The sequence below is a fragment of the Marmota monax genome, unplaced genomic scaffold, assembly GCF_021218885.2.
Source record: "Marmota monax isolate L192 unplaced genomic scaffold, Marmota_monax_Labrador192_F-V1.1 WCK01_AAM20220418_F8-fsc00005, whole genome shotgun sequence".
NCBI lineage: Eukaryota > Metazoa > Chordata > Mammalia > Rodentia > Sciuridae > Marmota > Marmota monax.
The window spans coordinates 16,210,382-16,225,896 of NW_026692254.1; the positions used below are offsets into that span (position 1 = coordinate 16,210,382).

General features: G+C 41.3%; 1 protein-coding gene across 3 annotated transcripts in view; it reads left to right on the forward strand.

Annotated features, from left to right (window-relative positions):
* Positions 1-15,515, forward strand: part of Ttc23 (tetratricopeptide repeat domain 23) — a 93,713-nt gene that overhangs the window by 68,774 nt on the left and 9,424 nt on the right. For 2 of the 3 annotated variants that reach the window (XM_046436227.2, XM_046436235.2), the window contains exons 8-9: positions 3,789-3,916; positions 8,425-8,574. In XM_046436227.2, the coding sequence (XP_046292183.1) occupies positions 3,789-3,916; positions 8,425-8,574 (278 nt within the window). Of the gene's footprint in view, positions 1-3,788; positions 3,917-8,424; positions 8,575-9,154; positions 9,299-15,515 lie in introns of those variants that run through there. The other variant, XM_058576868.1, reaches the window with a different exon arrangement.

Consider the following 15,515-nt stretch of genomic DNA (forward strand, 5'->3'; position numbering starts at 1 on the left):
CACTTTAGACATGGACTGTGCAGTTAAAAAAATGCTTTTAGAGTCAACAAAATGAGTGACACATCGTCCCCAACATTGGCTGTCTTCAGATCATCAAAGTAGCCAAAGTTAATAATTTAGTTGGAGCATAAAATCTGAAATGTTTTCCCCATGAGTCAGTTAGTAGAAGAGACATAATATTGTCCAGGTAGTTGAATTTTCTTCTACCAGGACAAAAACTTGAGCAATATGGCAAATGTATCTGCTGGTCTGAGAAAGAGGAGCAGAGAACCTCTGCCCAACTACAGACCCTGAGCAGAGACCTACCTCCCTGGGAGCAAATGCCTGGCACAGGAATCCCTCTATCTGTCTAGCATCACATCATACTGTGATGGGTATGGACGAACACAACTCAGTTTCAGACTGAAATTTTCTTTAGGTTGACTAGATTTGGCAGACATATTTCTCAGGGTTTACTTCCCTCCTTTCTAAAGTGTATCTCGTGGAATACACCTGGACCTTTTCTAAACACCCAGGACTCTAACTGAATTTCCAGCATGTTTTCAGAGCTGTTGATGTGTGCAGGGCCATTTCCCTGCACATCAGACTTCTGTCTCCTTGACCATTCTGTCCATTTTCATAACATTTCTGTCCTTTCAGTGTCCATCTCTGCTGCTTGCTGCCTCCAATGCATCTGCTCTTCAGGCTGGAATAGATGAGAAGCCCATAGCAACGATTATGAAACTGACACATAGCGGGTGTGGTGGCACTCACTCAGCTGTAATCCCAGCAACTCAGGAGGATTGCAAGTTGGAGGCCAGGCTTAGCAACTTCGCGAGACCCCCATTAACTTACAGGACCCTGTCTCAAAGTTTAAAAAATAAATAAATAAAAAGACTGGGATATAACTCTGTGATAAAGCACTCCTGGGTTCAATACCCAATACCAAAAAAGGAGGAAAGAAAAATTTAAAAAGAAAGCTAACATGTAGTTGGCTCTCAATTAATGTTAACTTTTAATTTTTGAGACAGTTTTTGTAATTGACATTCTTTCAAATATCCATTTTGGGGCTGAGGTTGTGACTCAGTAGTAGAGCGCTCACCTAGCACGTGCAAGATGCTGGGTTGGATCCTCAGCACCACATAAAAATAAAAAATAAAAAAACCCCACAAATATCCATTTTTTAGCTATGGCCCCTGGATGGGCAGACTTATAGCCTCACTTCAGACCAGGGAAATGGTTCTCATCACCATTTTAGGGATTCTTGGGTGTTATATTCAAGCTGCTATAACAAAATAACATAGATCAGGTGGCTGATGAAACGCAGAAATGTGTTTCCCAGAAAGTTGGAGGCTAGGAAGCCCAAGGTCAAAGTACTAGATTTGGTACCTGAAGATGGCCTGCTTCCTGGTTTATATAGACTTTTCACTGTGTCTTTGCATGGTAGAAAGCGAAAGGGAGTTTTCTGGGTTCCCTTTCATAAGGGCATTAATTCCATGTATAAGGGCTCTACTCTCGTGACCTAATTACCTCTGAAAGACTCTACCTCCTAATGCCTTAGAGGTTAGGACTTCAACATATAAGTTTGAGAGAGCATAATGTTCAATCACAGCATAAACTTTATTTATTTTCTTTTACTTCATAGAAATTAAAGCAGTTTAAATACCTATTTATTAGAGTACAGCTCTGCAAGCAAAAATCTGGCACAGTAAGTTTGGCTTCTCTGCTTAGGCTAAAATGAAATTATGAGCCATCTCCATTGTCTCCTGGAGTTTGGGTCCTTTTACAACCTCATTCCTGTTTTTAGCAGTTTTCAGTTCCTTGCTGCTGTAGGACTTAAATCCCCATTTTCTTGCTGACCAGTGACCGCGAGCTTCTCGGCTCCTACTGGTTGCTCTCAGGTGTTTGCACCACAGGCCCTCTCCATAGCAGTGGAGAATTTCCTTCTTTTCATATCCCTCTAAGGCTTCTGTGTTTGTCAGATTTGTGTTGCTGCAACAAAATGCCTGAGGTAAACAACTTAAATGTGGCAATTTTTGTTTTGGTTTATGATTTTATAAGTTTTAGTCCATGGTCACTTGGCCCTGATCCTTTTGGGCCTCTGGTGAGACAGCACATCATGGTGGAAACACATGGCAAAGGAAACTGCACCTATTGTGGTGGCCAGGAAGCAAAGAAGAAAGGGCTAGGTTCCCAGTGTCCTCTTCAAGGGCAGTGCCCACCAGTGACCTAACTTCCTCCAACTAGGCCTAACCGTTAAAGATTCCATGGGCTGGGGATGTGGCTCAAGCGGTAGCGCGCTCGCCTGGCATGCGTGCGGCCCGGGTTCGATCCTCAGCACCAATACAAACAAAGATGTGTGTCCGCCGAAAACTAAAAAATAAACATTAAAATTTAAAAAATATATATATTTAAAAAAAATAAATAAATAAAGATTCCACAACTCCCAGGAGCAGTACACACTGAGAACCAAGCCTTCAGTATATGAAGTTTGGGGGGACGTGCCAGATCCAAATCATAAAAGCTTCCAATCTGACTTCCTTTTCTGGAGAATCTCTGGAGAAAGCTGGAGAATCTCTCTACCTTTAAAGGGCCTATATGATTAAGTCAGGCCCCCGGGATGATTTTGCTTTCTTAAGGCCAACAGTGCCCTATAGCATAACTCATCACATATCTCACCACAATCACAAGTTCTACCCAGAACCACAGGGGAGGTGATTATATAAGGGTGAAGGTCACTGGGGTCATTTTAGGATTATGCTGGCTTCCCTGGCTTTTTGCAGGGAGCTCCATTCAGCTTCCCACCACACACAGGCCTCAGTCCTACTCAAGCTTGGAAAAGAATAAAGAGTATGTCATTTTTTCTTACATGCTCATGAACCATTCAACCTCAGCTCCCATCTGGTAGTCTGGATAAGTGTCCTCCATGTGTCAAAGTTTTGGTCCTTTGAAGGTGGGGCCTAGTAGAAGGAAGTTAGGTCATTTGGGGCATTATCTTGAAGGGAATGTGAGCCCCAAGCCCCTTCCTATCTCTGTCTTTGCTTTGATGTTCTGCCTCACCACAGCCCAAGTAACAGAACCAATTGATCATGGACTGAAACTTCCAAAACTATGAGACAAAATAAACCTTTCCTCTTTTCAAATTGATTTATCTCAGGTATTTGCTACAGCAATGTAAAGCTGACTTAACACCCACTTGCTGTTCTGGCTTTCAATTCCCTCTTCATTTTCCATACCTAAACTTTTCCCTTTTTGCTTTCATGATTAGCATATATTTTAAAATATTTTTGTTAAATTATAGCCAGTATTTTTAAGGGTTTAGAATGGTCAGGGATTATCCCCCAGCAGCATGTCAACTGTATTTTCCAGACCTTTTCATGTTAGAGAAATATGTAATAAGATTACAGTCGGAGTCCATTAAAATAAGTGGGCCCTGAGGATCCCAATGTCAGTGAGGAGCAATCGGAGTTATAGGAAGAATTAATGAACAATCAGCATGCAAACTTGCCACCATCTTTAGGTTATGGGGTATAGTTTCTCCTCTTGCATTAAGTTCACCTTTTCTATCACAAAGAAAGCTAAAATGTATGAAAATTAAGGAAAGGAAATTACAGTATCCTTCTGAGACCTAAATCTTTTCTGGTAAAAGAGGCAGGATAAGGGGAAAGGGCAAGTTCCTTAATTGGTTTCTCTTGTCCAAAGGCTGATTATTTGCAAATAGTTCATCACTGTTAAAAGCATATTTGTTCTGTTTCCACTTCAAATCTGTGAGCAGTTGTCAAGATTGTTGTTATGATGCTTTTCTTCAGATATGGCTGAGCAGTATTTTCAAGACAGTATGACTCATCTTAAAGATTCTGAAGGGAAGGAAAGAGCCAAATTTCTTTCAATTCAAGATGAATTTTGCCATTTTCTACAAATCATTGGACAAAAAGAGGTGAGTTCAGATCATAATTGTCTAGTTCTTCACATGGGCAACCTGGTTGATATCCAAAGGGCTATTCCTTACTCTGCAAGTATCCATTAAGTACCTACTATGTGCAAGGCATGTTCTTGCCCTGGAAGGACACAAATAAATAAGACCAGGAGGCCTCTTTGGGTATCTTCCAAATGACTTACACTAAGAAACTGGAAAATTGTTAATGAGAGTGTAGATGTCATATTCACCTACAAAAGCTTCTGAGGGATTAGAAACCTTGAGAACTTGCTTGACAAAACCCTGCTTACTGCAGCCTTCAGTTCTGGTTGGGATGGAGGGTGACAGCTAGTGTGTCTATTCTTCTCTCCTCATTTTGGATAATGAATGGAAATTGCATATCTAGTGAAAGCTACACAGTGCAGAAGTTTCAGCTCACTCTCCTTTACCATGGATCCACCCAGGTGCGCTTGACATGGACTATAAAACTGAAAGAAGACCCAGAGTTTTATTCATTGGCAACTAAACCCTTGGGAACTTATTTCCTGTGAAACCTAAAGCTAATGGAAGCCATAGTATATAGCTCAATATCTTTTCCAACCTGTCATGGCAAATCTTGGAGGTGAAAACTTTGTTATCCTTGCCATCTGTAGACCTCTTCCCCAACAGCTCTTCCTTTATCCTCAATTCTCTATCAGTTAAGGAGCACGGGCTTTTAATATAGATGCACCATATTTCTCAGGCCGAAGTAAGGCCACAGCCACCATAACAAGTGGAGTTTCACTGTTTTTCTGGATCACCCAAACAAGGAGAGAAAGGCTTCCAGCGGCCTCAGATTCCCACCCCTAGACATCCCAGTTCTACCTCTAAACATTTTATGAGGAGCTCAGGTAAGAGGAACCAGGGTAAGTCTGCCCCTCATGCCTTGCCCAACCCAACTCCACAGCCATTTTTCCCTCCAAAATATATCTTGAGTCCACCCATTGTTTTCCCTTTTCCTCCATCAGGCATCCTCTCTTGCCTGGAGTACTCTAGCAAGCTCCTGTCTTCCAGCTGCTTCTATGTTTGCCTCTTCCTAACCCCTTCAGCCCAAGGAAGCCCTGGTGACCTTTCAAAAAGCAAATCCGATTAGTGAACATTCGTTTGTAAAATATTCCAATGTCCCCTCAGTGCCTTTGGGACAAACCAGAATCCCTCTATGCCCCACAATCCCTTCTGTGATATAGACTGTGCTGACATTTCTGATTTCATTTTGCCCCTGCTCCCGAATCTGTGTTCCTGTCACACTGGCCTTTTCTAATTCCCATTTCTGGGCTGTGTCTTCTTCTTCCTTCTTCTCCGGGAAGCCCTTCTCCATTCATTCCAGGCTAATGCCAATGCATCCTTCAATTCTTACCAGCTTCCCTGCTTCCTCTCCCATCTGCATTTGACTTTCTCCTTGACTCTTCCTTACAGAATCCAGTATGATGTAGAAAAGTATTCATACGTAGAAGATTATGTAGATGTTCAAAATCTCTTGTGTGACTAGACTGAGTTCCATGAGAACAGGGACCTTCTTGTTTATGATGAGGAATGATGAGCAGATGGGTGGACGGCTACTTGGCTGCAGGCCAGCTGACTTCTCTGATGGCCACAGGCATGTGCTCCATTCCTATTCCCATCTGCCTTCCTGCCATGGTGTCTGCTGCTGAGGCACCGATGCCCAATGTCACTGATGCTATGCCTCTCTGTCCTTGCTTGCCCAGGTCACCCAAATCAGTGGTGTTGATTTAAAGATGCTCCTTGCTCTCTCAGGCTGCCATTGAAGATTTTAGCAAACACTGTTTTCATTCTAGGATCACTGATAGTCTTTCCAGTGCCCCTTGTAAGAATAGAAAAGCTGTCCCTCGCTCAGGTGGATACAGCCCATGCCAGAGCACAGTGCCCAGAGAATGCAACATGGGCTGGTTCCATCCCTGTCTCTTCTCCTGTCAGGTGCCCTTGTGCATGGTGCAGGCTGCCTAGCTGAACGTGGCAGCCTCATGCTGTTCTCACCCTTTGGTCACAAACTTCTCCCTGTGGGGCTTAGCAGGAGTTCGCCAAAAAAGGGCTGGGCCCAAGGACGGTCACAGAGACAAGCAAGGGGAGTCACATTGATGTTCCCAGATGTGCTCACAGTCTACACATGAGTCAGAAACTTGCATTAACAGGAAAATGATCTTTGGGAGGAAATATCTTTCACAATAAAATGTAAAGGAAGGTCCCTCTGCTGCAGGATAAGATATAGGGGGAGGGAGGTGGTGCCACCTCTAGTGGTGCCACTCTCCTGCTCAAGAACTTTCTCTGACTTCTTATTTCCTGTAAGAAAATCCAAATTCCGGAGCCTGGCATAAAGCAGATCATCCACCAGATCCATCTCTCTCTTCTCCACTTCATACTTTGCTGCAGTCAAATGAACTTACTCACTCACCTTAAATAGGTCCTGTGCTTCTCCAGTTTGGGGGACTTTTCTCACCTAAGCCCTAATTGTTCTTCACTCCTGTCTCTTAAGCTTTTCCTAACTATTAGAGTCTGACACCTGCTTCCTCTAAACCAGTGGCATCATTTCCACTGTCATCTTAACTTGCCATTTAACTTCATGATCATCCATCTCCAGTCTCCCCAGTCAGGCTGTAAACAGCATTGAAAGCTTCATTTAGGAAAAGGAGTCTCAGCTCTTCTTTCCATCCATGGCTCCCCAAAGACTGACAGAATTCAATTCCCATAATAAAGCCACCAAACCAAACACTCCCATCAGTCTATGTTCGTGCTCACAGATGTTAGGAGGGCATGTGATGGGCCTTACCCTCAAGTAGGTCTGGATTAAAATCGTAGTCCTTCATGTTCTTCAGTGGGCCACACATAGCAAGTCAATCACTCTGCTCCTATAGCAATTTCTCTTTCTTCCTAAGAAATTGATTTCTGCCTCATTAGCACCTTTAATGTGGTGTCCCCACCATTGCTATTCCAGCCCAGCCCCTAACTCATATTTTTGCCAACAAAAGGATGGAAGCCTTTCACCCCATCTGTCTGAGGGACACCATCAGGACACTTATGGGGCTGTGTTATAGAAAGCCCTTTCACAAGTCCCTGCTTTATTTGGCTGTTGGATTCAGCATTTGTGCCCTAGAACTGTAACTGTGCTGTCATGTGGAAGATTGTGGAAGAATTTCAGGAAGAAGTATGGGAGACCAGCATGCCTAAACAGGGTTTTAGTCCTGGTATCTGAAGAAATTGTCAGGAAATATTGTTTTCTGACCAATGCACTTTTTTTTTATTCCAAGTTGATATAAATAAGTTGAATCAACCAAACAAAATGTCACATCATGTTGGAATGTTTACTTTTGGTTTCCCAAACTATTTTTTTCCTGAGAATAGAAAACCCAGAGCATGATCTGGATGTTCTGTTTTAGTTCTCTCTTATAAGAACATCAGTGTGCATAGAGGAAGAAGAATGTGGATCTTAAAGGTATTAAAATTACTGGCCGGATGCAGAGCCTAGCTCCACCATTGATGAGCTGACTCTTGAGCAAATTTCTGCTGCCCCATGCCTCAGTTTCCCTTTTGTCAAATGAGGATTAAAATTGTATCTATATAAATGACAGAATTTATGGGCTGGGCCTTAGCTTAGTGGGAGAGCACTTGCCTAGCACATGTGAGGCCCTGGGTTCCATCCTCAGCACCACATAAATAAATAAATAAATAAATGAGATCATACAAATTGTGCAGTGCAGTTTGTGACACCTAAGGACTCCACTCATACTGGTTAGCTTTTGTTCTTACCACCCAACCAAAATGAATTTCAGTAATAGCTGAAGTGAATTCCCTCCTGGAAGTGGCCTTGATGCATTCTTTTTTCACACTTTAATCTTCTCCCCCCAAAATATGTTATTTTCTGTATCCTATTTAACCAGAGAAGAATAACCCCAGTTCATAAGACCTCCAAACCCATTCTCTAAAAAATGAAATTGTAGTCAGTTATGTGTATTCGTAAGTTTTTCATGACTGTGAACAAAATACCTGACATAAACCTCTTAAAGGAGGAAGAGTTGATTTTGGCACATTGGCTCAGAGGTTTCAGTCTGTGTGGTTGGTTGGCTCCAGGTAAGTCAGAACATTATGACGGAAGGACATGGCGGAGAAAAGCTGTCAGCTCCTGGCAGCCAGGAAGTAGAGAGACAGTGAGCAAAGAGCCAGGGACAAGATATTGTCCCCTAGAAACCTACTTCCTTCAACCATGCCCCACCTGTTTATAGTTTCCCGCTCCTTCCAGTGGTCCATTCAAATTATTAATCCATCAAGTCGATTAATGCAATGAAAAGGTTAGAGCCTGCATGAGCCACTCACTTCCCCAAAACCTACATCTGAACCTTGGCCAAGTCTTCAACACATGAGCTTTTAGGGGGCATTTCAGAGCCAAACCATAACAGTTACATAATTATCTTTAGAAACCACTGATTTTAATAAGCCTTTGAACTTTTTAACCAGACAGATTTTTGTCTCTTTCTCAGCGAGCAACCTTGATCCTGAGAGAGTCCCTGGAAGCCAAAGTGGGAGCATTTGGCGATTTCAGCCCAGAGGTGGCAGAGACATACCGGCTCCTGGGTGGGGAGGACCTGGTGCAGGGGAACTACAGCGGAGCTCACAAGAAACTGAAGAAGGTAAAGTGGAAGCCAATATTAACCCCAGTGAGGCTCTCTCTCCCTCTCCACTGTCAAGTTCCTTCCCTCCACCATGCTACTATGGAGTAAAAACTATGTAAGTGGCTGATTTAGGTAAGATGTGATCTCTTTTGCAGTAGATCTAAAATAACACTTAAGGTAAAAGATTTCCTCTTAGACATATACATTTTTTAAAAATTTTTTTAAATATTTATTTTTTAGTTTTAGGTGGACACAACATCTTTATTTTATTTTTATGTGGTGTTGAGGATCGAACCCAGCGCCTCGTGCATGCCAGGCAAGCGCGCTACCGCTTGAGCCACATCCCCAGCCCATACATTTTTTTAAATTTATTTTTTAGTTGTAGATGGACACAATACCTTTATTTTATTTATTTATTTTTATGTGATTCAGAGGATCGAACCCAGGGCCTCGCACATGCTAGGCGAGTGCTCTACTGCTGAGCCACAACCCCAGCCCTAGACATATACATTTTAAAAATGAATTTTCAATTATTGTTTTTTTAAAGAGAGAGAGAGAGACTGAGAGAATTTTTTTAATATTTATTTATTTTTTTTAGTTTTCGGTGGACACAACATCTTTGTTTGTATGTGGTGCTGAGGATCGAACCCGGGCCGCACGCATGGCAGGCGAGAACACTACCGCTTGAGCCACATCCCCAGCCCCTTCAATTATTTTTGACCCTGCAAATATTTTATAGGGTATAATTTATCAAGCCTTTGTTTTTATTGTATTCTTTCTATATGCACAGTTAATAGAGGAATTCTTATATTTTTCTCCTATTCTTCTCCTTTTATTTTCAATTTGGAATTTATTTCTGTGGATAGTGTGAGGTATGTATCTAATGTTGTCATTTTTCCAGATAGCTCCTCCTTGTCTAGCATCATTTCATTTATTAAAGAGCCCACCTGTGCTCCAGGGATTTAAGATAACACCTTCATCATATACTAAATTTTCAAATATACTTAAGTCTATTTCTTGATTTCCATTCTAGTCAACTAATCTCTGTTTATTCATGTGCCAATATCTCACATTTTTAGCAATAGAGATTTTATATCATGATTTAATGCAAAATAGAACTGGACAGTCCTTGTGGCTCTTTTTTCCTAAAATATTAGTGTTTCTAGATATCTGCATATTTATTTTTCTACATGATTTTTATATCAATTATTTAGCCTCATAAAGAGTTTGCTGGTATTTTTTATTAAATTATATATAAATGAATTTTGGGAGAACTTACATCCTTATTATGTTGAGTCATCAACCCAAGAAGAAGGGGTATCTTTCCATTTGTTCATGTCAACTTTTATATCTTTCAGGTACATTTGAAAGTGTTTCTCCTATAGGTTCTGCACATTTCTTACTAGATTTCTTCCTAAAGTGTTTTCATTATTACTATTGTAAGCGGTAATTTATTCACTATTATCTTTTTACTTGTTGATGTACCTTAATTTTTTACTTATTTATATCTGGTGTTGAGGATCAAAGCCAGGGCCTCACACATGCTAGGCAAGTGATCTGCCACTGAGCCACAACCCCAGCCAGCCCCTCACTATTGTCTTTTAATTTATGTTGTGATTATGAAGACCATAGGCTTCTCTACCTTAATTCTTTTATTGCTTGAGTTAAATTGAGGATTGATTCAGATTGAGGTATACTATTGCATTATCCAAAGATAGGCATAGTTTTACTTTGTGTTTTCAAATTCTGTGCCTCAAATTGATTTCTCTTGTCTAATTGCATTGGCTCATGACTCCAAGGCAATAATAAATAGTAGTGGAAATAATGGGCATTTTTGCCTTGTTCCTGATCTTAGTGGAAATGCCAATAGTGATTCTTCACTTAATGTATGAACTAGGGTTTATATATTTTATCATATTAAGGAAGTATCCATCAATTTCTAGTTTCATGAGTGTTCTTTAGGTTAAAAATAAATTTTGAATTTTATCAAAAGCTTTTTATCATCAATGGAGGTTATGAAATTATTCTTCATAAATCACTGAAATGGTGTGTTTTACTATACTATCGAATCAACCTTGCATTCATGGAATAAATATCCCTTAGGTTTAATTATTTTCCTAACACAATGTTGTCTGAGTCCATTTTATTCTGCTGTGACAGAATACCAGAGACTAATGAATAAAGAATAAAAATTTATTTCTCACAGTTTTGGAGGCTGAGAAGTCCAAGATGGATGGCATCTGTTGAGTGTCTTCTTGTTGTATAATTTCATGACAGAAGGCAGAGGGAAAAGGAAGTAAGAGAAAGGGGGGTTGAACTCCGTCTTTTTTTTTTTTTTTTGGTAATACTGTGGGGATTGAACCCAGGGGTAGTCTACCTCTGAGTAACATTCCTAGTCCTAATTAATTAATTAACTAATTAATTTTGAGGCAGGGTCTCCTTAACTTGCCTAGAGTGGCCTAGATTGAAAGATTCTCCTGCCTTAGCCTCCTGTGTAACTGGAATTACAGGGTGTGCCATAGCAGAACTCAGCCTTTTACAATGGGCCCGTTCCTGTAATAATGAACCCAAGGCAACAGCATAAATCCATTCACAAGGGGGCAGCCCCCATGGCTTAATACCTCCCATTAGATCCCACTTCCCAGCACCATTGCATTGGAAGTTTCCAATACATGCTTTTTAGGGAACACATTCAAACCATAGCAGATATTGTTTCTGTTCACTGATTTTATGATTTTTGCACTAATATTTGTATGTGTATTTGTTTAAGGAACAGTGTTACATTTACTTCAGAAAAATAATTTGGAAGTTACCTTTATTTTTCATGCACTGAAAGAATTTGTGCAGCATTGAAACCAGCTGGTGTTTGAAGGTTTAGACCTCCTGTGAAATTCTTTAAGCCTGGTGCTGTAGTTGGGGGATAATTCCTTTAAAATTTCTCCCACTTTTGAAAAAAAAAAAGTGTTCTGTTGAAGCTTTCTCTCTCTTAAAGAAGTCATTTTGGAAAATTGTATTTTTCTGGGTAATTATCCATTTCACTTATACTTTAAGATTTATTTGCATAAAATTTGCAGAGTAATCTCATGAATTTTTACAGTTTTCACTTTTTAATAGCTATTTCCCCAACATTATTTCTTGGTTTTATATATTTTTTTCTCCTCTTTCCTTGACTGAATTAATTAGTGTTTTCTCTCTTAATTTTCCCAAAGTACAAGGATTTTAACTCCACAGATCTATTGTCTTCTGGTTCTCTATTTCATTAATTTATGATTTTATCTTCATTATGTCTATTCTTGTGCCTTGTTTTCTTTCACTATGTTGAAGTTTTTTCCCTATCTTATGAATTGAGAATTTAATTGTTTTCACTTTTATTGATCTAAGTGTTTGTAGCTATGAATTTTTTCTTGTCCAGTGTATCTCTTAAGTTTTGTTATGTTTTCATTATACTAATTAGTTTTATAATAGTGAAACCCGTAATCTCTCAGTAACCCTGGATAAACCTAAAAAATTCACTTTTGTTCTGAGTGAGTTGTTCTACAAGTTGTCATTTTCTCTTATAATTTTTCTGACTCTGCTACAAAAGATATCAGGATTGGTAACATGTGTGGTGCCAATTTGTAATGAGATGACACACATCTGCTATCAATTTGTCAACAAATAGTTATTGAGTACCCTCTATGGACCAATTGCTGAGCAAGCCAGACCCAGGGCAGGGGCCAGAGTAAGGGACCAAGTCAGGTATGAAGGGGCATCTGTTGACTCTATTGATTTCCAGAGAAGGGTGGACTAGCCAGATGAGCAGCAGGTAGGCCTGCAACTGAACCCTGGGAGGAACTGCAGGGCCAGACTCTACTGCCAGGAGGGCTCTCTCCCTGCCTCGCTCTGCACATCCTCCTCCTCCTCATCCCTTACAACACTGTCTCCCCCCAAGAAGGAGATCATGGCTTCCAACACTCCTGAGTCATATCTTTATCCCTGTGCCTTTTCTTTGCCTCAGCTTGAAAAACTTGAGGGAAGACTGTGGGGCATGGCTTGAATCCAGTGCCCACCCTAGATCAGTCAGCAAGGCCAAGCAGAATGGTAGACTTTGAGAACAGGGTGTTTCCAAGGTAGCTGGTGACCTGGGAGGAGGTGGCTCAAGAAATACATAGTAAGAAAACCTGGGACAGGGTCACTAGAGCCCGTCCATATTGGGAAAGGGGGCTATGCAAAGAATAAAATAGGAGGAAGCAGTCCCTTCCCTTAAGAATGTCCCAGACCAGAGAGGGAGTTATAGACTATAAACTCCCAAGTATATTTTATGCAAAGTTCCATGCTACAAGTCCATCTTGGGATCTACAGGAGAGAAGGGTTTTAGGGAAAGCATCCAGACCAATAATCGTGGAAAAGAGTTGAGACAAGGAAAATGAGTAGTTGTTCTCTGGCTGGGAAATGGAATAGAAGAAGGAGGCTTCAGGACAAAGAGAGCAAAATATGTTTAAGAAACTAAAAGCAGTTGGGGGTTGGGGTGGTGACAGGGAAAGGCATGAGGACAGATCTCTGAGGCTGTAACACAGATGTGCACAGAAACCTAAGCAGGGCTACACAGGCCTTCACGCCAGTGGGTCTGGGCTGGTACCTTGCACAATGCTCTCTGGGGTAGCTCTTCCATTATTCCCAGCAGCACAGTTTTACAGAGGAAGGGACTGAGCCTCCAAAAAGTTAATGTCCCAGTTTACTCTTAAGCAAAACCTTAAAGTCTTAAAGTTTCTGCATCAGGGTCACCTTGTGAATCAATCTCTGTGGAAATCTGCAAGTTTGTCAGCTTCCTGGGGAGAAAGAGACTGAGAATCCTTGCTTTGGGCCACACTGTCACTCACTGAGCTGAAAATCAGCTCAGCTTCAAGAAACTCTCAGGTTGCTTCATCTCTAAAACCTGCAGTGGAAGTTGGCAACCTCTTTTTTCCTTTCATTTGACCTCGTTAACCATCAGTCCTGAAAACAGTGACTCTGACAGCTTAAAGCTTGCTGGCCCTCTGCCAGAATTAGAGAGAAAGCGTTGGAACTTGTATGCACGAAGGTTGTCACACTGTGGTACATGCAGTTCTCATTTCCACTTCTCCACATGCACCCATCTGAGGACAGGGCTGGCTGCTCCGTGAACACCAGGGCACAGACAGGGACTTTAAACATGCCTTTGACATCTGTAGCTCACTGGAGTTTCTCAAATGTCATGTTTATCACTGGGCTCTGTGAACTAGCAGCTTTCTAAAGTGACCAGAGTGTTTCTCTTGTTTATATCACAACAGATGCATGGCCAGAGTTTTCAACTTAGTAGCAGGAATCTACTGAATAGGGCATTTCCAGATGTACCCTCCCGTGCTGAGAGGTCCAGGCAGAACCCTGCAGGCATGGAAAACAGGAAGGCTCCAGAAACAAAGCAGACAGCATGATTAAATTACTGAAAAGGAAACCATATTATTGATCTGTCTTTTAAGGCATCTGCCTGCAGGGGAAAATTGGAGAACTCTGTTGGCTCCAGATGGAAATTTCCACAGCAAAAGTTCACATAGAAACCTGGTTTGATTCTAGGATGGGCATCCCAAATCATTTTCATCCAGGTGAAAGGCTGCAAACAGAATTTCTTAAGACTGTTTCCTAGGTCAGTAACATCTTGGGAATTTACTGGGCCTGAGTACAGTGTGAAGTCAGGTTGGGGTCCAGCTTTAATCTTCCCTCCATAGCAGGTACTGTCATGGGCAGGGTTTGGTCCATTGCCTTGGTACTTTACAAGGTCAGCATTATACATGTCCATAAAAGAGTCATAAAAAATGTGACCTGTTTCTCTAAAAATCTCAAATCCTGCTATAATGAATCTTTTGAAGAAAGGAGCTGGAACATGATTTTTATTCATAGATTGTAGGCAAGAAAGCCAATGCCAGACTGGCCTTCTGTGATCCTAAGTCAAGACTGAAGAACAAATCATCTGCTCCTTACTGTGTCCAGTCATTCCTCCAACTGGCTAATACAGAGCCATCTTAGAGACAGCCATATTTTATATACAGTTCATAGTCTGTGGTTCCCTCAGTGATCCACTTCATTTTACTTTGCCTTTTGCACATTTGGTGTTTTCCTTGTGGCCCTGGAGATACCAAAAATTCTGAAGCCAAGAGCCACCAGGCCAGCCACCTCACTTTCATGTGTAGAATCTTGTTTGTCCCTGAAGCTGATTCTTTTTTTTTTTTTAATTGGTTGTTCAAAATTTTACAAAGCTCTTGACATATCATCTTTCATACATTTGACTCAAGTGGGTTATGAACTCCCATTTTTACCCCAAATACAAATTGCAGAATCTGAAGCTGATTCTTTTAATTGTCTTTGACTGATTCATTGATGGGTGCAGCAGTCCATTGTGTTTAGAGGGGAAGCATGATGATGTCGATTTCATATAAACAAAATCCTGTTCTTGGGCTGAGAAATGCACTTAAAGTCTTGAAGATGTTTGTAAATCAGCTATATGAAAATGAGAGCTGATAGTTAAAGGGGGTCAAGGTCATTCCTTCTCAACGTTCTGAAGGGAAAATGTGCAGCCTCCCTTTTCTGCTGTAGCTTGATTGGAAATGAGCATTCCACGTCCCCTGGCCACTGGTCACTCTGGTGTCATTTGCTGCAGGAAGGTGGAGCTCTCCTGAGGTCAGGACCCTGGTAGCCAAGACACAGTGCCCCCCTGCTTTTGCTGTCCATTAGAAAGCCCAGATGAGGCGTGAACAAGGACTACCCATGGATATAGCTACATTTGCTCCTCAAATGTCAGGACTCTTACTGTGGCTTAGCAAGTACACAGTACCTTCAAAGTTCCACAGTTGGCTTCATGGGTCTGGAGGGACACAGCACTGTGAGCCTGGGCAAACTGTCCTGGCCAGAGGCTACCTGGCAACTCATCAGAGTCTCACTAAATGACTGGAGAACAGGAATTTATG